This window comes from Cydia strobilella, chromosome 2, assembly GCF_947568885.1.
Source record: "Cydia strobilella chromosome 2, ilCydStro3.1, whole genome shotgun sequence".
Taxonomy (NCBI): domain Eukaryota; kingdom Metazoa; phylum Arthropoda; class Insecta; order Lepidoptera; family Tortricidae; genus Cydia; species Cydia strobilella.
In genome coordinates, this window is record NC_086042.1 from 23,541,098 (window position 1) to 23,549,171 (window position 8,074).

At 34.6% G+C, this 8,074-nt stretch overlaps 1 protein-coding gene across 1 annotated transcript; it reads left to right on the forward strand.

Annotated features, from left to right (window-relative positions):
- The first annotated feature begins 4,956 nt into the window (after positions 1–4,956).
- On the forward strand, positions 4,957–7,797 carry LOC134755481 (UDP-glycosyltransferase UGT4-like). Its single transcript, XM_063692036.1, has 4 exons — positions 4,957–5,796; positions 6,484–6,706; positions 7,152–7,371; positions 7,475–7,797. Exons 1-4 carry the CDS (start codon positions 4,963–4,965, stop codon positions 7,755–7,757), a joined length of 1,560 nt encoding a protein of 519 aa, XP_063548106.1. The 5' UTR covers positions 4,957–4,962; the 3' UTR covers positions 7,758–7,797.
- The last annotated feature ends 277 nt before the right edge of the window (positions 7,798–8,074 follow it).

The window sequence follows — 8,074 nt, forward strand, 5'->3', positions numbered from 1 at the left end:
AGTTCTTTTAGCTTATGTATGAGTGTTTATTTTAATTTGTAAATCTATTTAACCTTACAACTTTAAAAATCAAATAAAAGTTACACCTGAACGAAGATATATGTGGTATTTTCTATAAAAAGGGACCTTATTGTCGATGGCGCTTACGCCATTATACGATGCTCCGATATAAATACAATGCCGCGCGATGCTGTGCAGCGTAAGCGTCATTGACAATAAGGTCCCTTTTCATAGAAAATGCCCCATATGTATAGTTGAATTTGGACCACAGTTGGGAGCTTTTGGACTATAGTTGGGAGGTTTTACGGTACCTTTATTTACACAATAAAATATCTTTTTTAAGAATTTTCTCTATTTATTATAATTTTTATTTACCTTACATTGTCCGCCAGCGCACGTCCTGTTCTTAGTCAATGACAATAAAACGACATTTTAATAAATGTCGTACGCTTTTCTTACAGCTTTATTAGCTTATGGATTATATAAAAAGGGATTTTCATTCTATTTTATGGTTGACTAAATAAATTACAGATGTTAAAGCCAGTGGCTCTTCAAACAAGCTTGTTTTTTTGTCACTTGTACGTTTTTCAATGTGGGAAATTAATAATAGATTTTATTGATTTCATTGTGGTTTTAAAAGAAGTTTCTATGTCTATGGCCCCCTTTGCCTTTATCAGACTAATATCGTAATGTCGCATTCTAACCAAGTTTACATAGGAAGGTACTTTTCTGCGGAATAAGTCAACCAGCGGTGCGGTGCGGTGCGGTGGTCAGTCAGCGGTGCGGGTGATGCCAGCAAGTGATTGAACATTTTTAATTTAGAGAATAAGAGATAGAAAATACATTGTTGCCAACAAAGATTATCAACAAAGTCGCTAGACTCTTATGGATTTCCTCGTTTCTCACAATTGTACATACACAAATATTGACGTGGGACTGACGGTATGCACTAAGGCAGCCATCCTCTGGTCCTGTATAATTTACGATTTTTGTTGTTTTATTCAAAGGGCAGTATTTTAGTTTCAAAAAAATTACATTTGTACAGACGAAATGGCGGAAAATTAGGAAAAGTTGATGATTAGGCGGTTTTTTTGGGGTTTGCAATTATTTTATATTTAAAATCTTTATTATAACTATATTACAAACAGTGTAAATTTCTAATGGTAGTTTGATTTTTTCATATTTTTTACCAATAATTGTAGATTTACATACATAAATTATGATTTTCCCTAAGTATATAGATTCTAACACTGAATTAAGTGTGAAAATAGATGTTTTTTATTTATTTACTATTTCCCAGAATCAGTAAACAATTGTGTAACACATATTAATTTCATTTCAGGCAAAAATAAAAAAAATCATGCATTTAAGGGCTAACGGGCCAATTCGAAGAATGATCTAGATATCCACTAGATATGAAACAGAAACGTTAACGAGATATATGAAAATGAAATGAAAAAAAAATGAAAAAAAAATTAAAAAATGTTTATTGGTTCCTTACAAGTAGTTTACAGCATGGGATGGGATCTTCTTTTAAGCATTAGATATGCTTGTGACAGAAAACCCCGCTCTTCCGAAATCGCTAGTGTATAAACCATTATGTTTGTGTCTTTAAATCTAGTATTTAACACTTAAATCTAAAACTAAATACTTCTTTTATACTAAAAAGTAGTACTAGCATGATGGTTACAATTTTTTTTTTTTTTTTACTATTAATTACTTATTAATTACTTCAGTAACAATTCCTAATTATGTATTTAGAGCCAGAATGGCGCGCGCGTGTGTGTGTGTGTGTGTGTGTGTGTGTGTGTTCGAATTGACCGGTAAGTGTTTATGTTTGTAACATTGCCTCATTATAATCTATAGATTCAGAATCGCTGGTACTAACTCTGTTATTTCTTCGATATAATAAACGAGATAGTAAAATGTCCGATCGGGAGATAATGTTGTCAATGAAGACCGCCCTGTGGGGGTTCGGTGGTGGGACAAGGGGGACGCCAAAGTGCAGAAAAAAGATGAGGAGCTCGTAAGTTGGTGTAGAGTATACAGTATTTATTTAATGAATAGAATAAAATATGATATTTACACAAATTGTCCATAAGGTTCCAGTTTACACTGCACTTAGATTTTGGTCTACAGTTGACGCTGTGCGTTGCATAGAGTGTCACATTGTATAGGAAGATATACACACGTTGACGATGTACGCAGCGATCGGCGTGAATTCTTTATATGCCAATAAATTTTCTAGGTAAATTTATAAAAAAAAACGTAACAAGCCTATCTTTTGAGACAGGAAAATTAAGCTTAGGGCTTTTTACAACTTTCGGCAATGTTAGTAATATCATTGTTTTTGTTATGATTTTCGAAAACGCTTTTCCTCGTACTGAAACCAAACCGCAAGCCGTTCAGCGACCGGTAAAACAAGAGGCCCTATTGTCAAGTCTCCTATCTAGATACGTCCATACAAATTTGCACTAGTTATTCTCAAAGAAAAAACAACCTAAAGACACCTATTTTAAAACTCAAAGCGGGTGAACCGTTAAAATTGTCATCATGCGCAACGAGTAATTGTAAAAGCAGAGATGTAAGTAACAAGTTTGAACCTTAATGCTTTCAGTTAAAGGCGTACTCGGTTGTTTTAACAATTTTGTGCAAGCTCTTAGACGCGATGGTTAAACACTCAATGTACCCTTTATCTAAGATTAAAAAGGGGGGTTTTCCACTAGATAGTCAGGGAAGAGACAGGTGTTGAAAGATGAAATGTGTTTAGCAAAGCATAATTTATTAAAGGAGATATTTTACTTTGAAGCTCGTAAATTATGATGTATATTAAGTCCTAGATATAGCTCAAAGGAAAATGTGAAACGGATAAAGTAATACTATTTACTCAAAGAGTTTATAATAATTTATGAACTGTTTGAGTAAATAGTATGTTATACGTATGTACAGAGGTCTTATTTATGTACTTATAAGCGTTATGTCGGTAGGTACCGTAAAACCTCCCATAACTATAGTCCAATCCCACAAGTCAAGTCCCACAAGTTCAAAAAGATATTAAATGTCAATGTTCCTTATGGTTTACTCCGAGTTTTTTCTACCATATAAACATACTTTGCCTTAGAACTACAAAAAATACAGTAAAAGACGCACCTGAACGAAAAAAATTTACAGTTAATTTTGGACCATAGTTGGGAGTTTTGGAGTCCAAACTAGGAGGTCTTACGGTACTTAATAATTATGTGATCAATTAATTAATTTGTTTAAAAGTGATTCATTTAAATTAAGAATTATTTGTTTAATGCCATTTTTGTATTGACAGACAGTGCTTTCAAGTATTTAGCTTGTCTGATTGCGCTACTTCATAAACTGTATCAAAAAAAGAAAACTATCGCTACTTGAGAAAAGACCTGATTTAAATACTTAACTGCCAGAACTTCTAGCTGGAACTCCGATGTGAATACCAAATGCAGTTTGTAAGGACTTTCAAAAAGAACTCAAATTTAATTTGTGTACAGCATATAAACTTCCGTTTGGCTCACAGTTTGCTGGGTTCAGATACATCATAGTACCAAAAAGGAAAGGAGATATAAAGAGGGGCAGAATTACAGTCTAGTTACTAGTCAAGTGGTCATGTGGGGTATCGTTTGAAAGAGCTCAAATTGTAGAGTTCAAAACTAAAAAATATATATGAAGAAAAATTTAAAAAAAATTTAAGTCCCCCGCCTTATCTCCAAAGTTTACGAATGAAAAATCATGAAATGTTTACATAACATTAACATTATCATAAATATTACCAGAAAAATTTGGAAACTTGTTTTTTATTATCAAAAAACTTTCCGAATTGAATTTAAAATTTTGCCACCTTTGCGAGTGTTTATAATTCAAAGCAAATCGATTCAAAATGAATGTTCTTAAATTTGTATCGTTCAAAATCATCATTTAAAAGTCAATTTTACCAGCAAACAAGAAAACAACTCAAAATCTGCATTTGGTTACTTTGGCTCGCATGTGAACAAAATGTAACTTTCTTATTAGTTTTTTTGAACAATCAAGAGATAATGAATAGAATCAGGAGTTACTTTGCGGAAATCCATATTAATTAATACAAAAATATAACTAATCCCCGAAAAGATAACGTGCTAGTCAGTCAGTGCTAACCCGTTATAAATACTTAAGTACTTTCGTATTTTTAACATGCAATTACCCAACCCCCCGCCGCACAAATAAATACGCAAATAAATATAACAAACCACCTCCAAAAGAACAAAAAAAAACGCAAAAATGTTAGAAATACGCAAGTAAGTATAACGGGTTTAGCAGGGCATATAAATGAGAATAATGCAGCGCCCTCTTTAAAATGATCATATATTCCTGGTCAGGCTTTAATTACTGTGGCTTGGTATCTAGATATGTTTACCGTATCTACTCCATAATATTTACCTAAGTCAACCAAGTGAGTGATTCAACCGTTCCGTAAACATACCGAGGCGAAAAAGTTCTACTGCAAGTCTGCAATAGGAACGAACAGTCAAAAACCAGTTTACTGCTGTGAGTTCTCGACTCCGAGTACATTGAAGTTATTCTAAACTGTAGCAAAGGAAGTTTTTTACGATTAAGGACCAATCTCGAATCTGTCTCTTCTAATATTTAACTAGGCGGCCACGCCATAACATAATATTTACTTTCCGTTACATCTGGTTTTTGATGTGACCCCTACGGGTTTTTAAAGACGTTTCACTCACGTTTCAAGTATTTTTTTTTAATTCAGTTATGTACGGGACCCTTGGAACGCGAGTCCGACTCGCACTTGGCTTTATGACACAAAAATCCTGCCCTTTTTATTTACCTACAACTGATAAGTTTTTATTACATTACATAAAACACTAGTTTAATGTGAACTTCATGTAGGTGAAAAATTGTTTTGTTTTTGTATACTCTTTTAGTACTTAATAAGACTTCAGCATGAATTGTTGTAAATTATTTCTAGTCCTAGTATTCAGTTTACTTTACAATGGACAAGCTGCACGTATACTATCGTTTTTACCAGTGTCTGCAAGAAGTCATGGCATGGTATTTAAACCAATTCATGAAGAACTGCTAAGACGTGGGCATGAAATAGTGGTTGTAACTGCAAGCCCATTGTATAAAAATACACAGACCCCTGAAAATTTGACAGAAATAGATATTCATGACGTTACGTATTCACATGAAAGACAACATGTATTCACTAGTGTTACTAAGAAAGAAATAACAGACCCAATTCAAAACTTAAGACGTTATTTTGAATTAACTGCAGATACATTTGCTAAGCAAATCCAGACGCCAGAAGTACAACAGCTTCTTAAACACGAAAGCCGATACTTTGACCTTTTATTTTTAGATGCAACATCTAGAACATCTATTGTCCTCTCGTACGTGTTCAATGCTCCAGTTATTGCAGTATGTGCAGTAGGTGCAATCGAGAGGCATAACCATATCTTAGGAGTGTCTACGCATCCAATACTGTATCCTCAAATGCATAGACAGAGATTATATGACCTAAATATGTGGGAAAAAATTAAAGAGCTGATTACTGAAATTGTCATCCACAAAGTAACTAAGGATACAGAAGAACATGACAATCGGGTATTAAAACATTTATTTGGACCTAAAACACCAACTATTGCAGAATTGGAAAAAAATATTGATATGCTCTTTTATGGAGATGTACCAATTTGGGAAGACAATCGACCTATACCGCCTAGTGTAATTTATATTGGAGGTATTAATAAGGTCCCTGAAAAACCACTTCCAAAGGTAATTCATATTCAATTCTTTATTGCAGATAGCAAATGATCCATATAACATTAAAAATATTAAAATTATAGAAATTAAATTAAAATAACGTACACAGTTAAAATTACAATAAACAGAGAGACTTAAAAATTATTGAAATATTAAAATTTTAATTTCAGTCTTATACAAATAAAAAGGCAGGTTAAAATTACAAACAATCACAAAAAAAATTAATAATAGTTAAAATTTAGTCAATAAAATTCATTACATGGCAACTATTCCAGTGTCTATGGGGGAGTCTAAACTGTTAGCCGATCACAACCAGAATGCCGTTGTTACTCTCACCCACACGACACATGATGGCGGAGGCGACCGCTTCCGAATAATGGCATGGAAGCCGTATACTCGCGCTTTCGCAAACATGCCTGATGCGCTGCAGTACTGAACATCCTAAGCGTATTATTGTTTTGCACCCTTAAGGCACCGACTGCCCGCTGAGTTCACCCGACTGCACCCACAGGCAGGCTCACCAGTAACAGACAATGACATCATATTATTCGTTTCTGAAATGAACTTTGCATAAAAAAAACGTCGATATGGATATCACAATATTCACAATGCCCTTTTTTGATAAACTAAAATGTGCGTAATGTTGATTCTATAGACTAGAACTAAACAGGAACTAATAATATTGCTTCGTTATTACAGGACATCAAAACATATTTAGATGAATCTCCAGTAGAAGTTATATACGTTAGTTTTGGCAGTAATGTCGACCCACTCGATTTGCCGGCGAAAACATTACAAATAATAACTAAAGTTTTTTCAAATATTCCATACAATATATTCTGGAAATGGGACTCGGACGAATTTCCTGTCAGTTCGTCAAATATCAGGACTTTTAAGTGGCTGCCTCAAGCTGATGTCTTACGTAAGTCAAATAAACTCTTAACTGTTATCTGTTATTAAGTTAACGATTGTTACAACGTGAATTTTATCATACATGGAACGTTTTCTGAAGAACGCGGATAACGATTCTGCAAAGGATTTGTGATACGGTCGAGTTCATAAACATCTTTACAAGCCAACGTTCTGAGAACACGACGTTATTGTCAATTTCTTAGAGGCGTGTAAAACTATTTTTGGAAAGTTGTTTTTTAAAGATAATCATAATCATAATAAGATGTTTGTGAACTCGACTGTACAGTCAGCAAAACTGTTAGTACAGCACCCAGCATAAATTTTTATATGCAAGGGTGCTAAGCTAATAATAGTCTTGCTGACTGTACATGACCAACGCTTCTTAGATAGCTGTTATAACGGGGTGTCGGGGTAAACTGGTAAATTCTTACAAGATTATATTACTAAATTTCCAGGCCACCCAAAAGTAAAACTCTTTATTACTCAGGCTGGTCTCCGGTCCACAGAAGATGCAATTGAAGCCGGGGTACCCTTGATCGGCATACCTTTATTCATTGACCAGTTTTCTAACTCCGAGAAATATGTGCGTCACGGTATTGGCGTCAAATTGTGTAAGGACACACTCACTGAGCATCAGTTGACCGCAGCCATCAACATGATAATGACGAACAAGAGGTAAAATGAGTCCTCGACTCGTGGTTTTACGAAGACATACTGTTTTTTACTGATGTACATTCTACTATTAACCTTAATGTTAATAAAGACACTTTTTTTCCAGTTACGAGCAGAACGTGATCAAGCTCAGAAACATCATCAACGACCAGCCGATGTCTGCGCTGGAGCGCGCGGTGTGGTGGACGGAGCACGTGCTGCGGCACGGCGGCGCGCGCCATCTGCGAGCGCCCGCGGCCGGTATGGGCTGGGTCGAGTACTACGAACTGAATTTACTGCTTACCGTCCTGTTTTGTATTCTCGGTGCTATTGTGCTGGTAATTCTTTGTATTCATGTGTCAATCAAGCTCATATTTAAGAGAAATAAGCCAAAAGAGAAAGTATTTTAAGGTTTGTTATGATGATAAATTATGTTTTCTGTTTTCCAATCTTGAGCATATTTTTTTTTCAAAACCTTATGTTAATAAATAGGTATACAATGTTAATTCATGATATGAAATCTAGGTACATTAAACGTGCTGATGTTAGATACGTAGTATAGTAATGTTGCCTTACTGTGCTCCCCGCTGGGTAATAAAATTAAGCCCTGACATCAACTTTTTGCAACCTAACTTGACTTACGTGACTTGTATGTAGTATAGGTATATATAAGTAATATAATAAAATAACTATGGCCTTTTCGTCCCGGAAACCAATTTAAAAAATG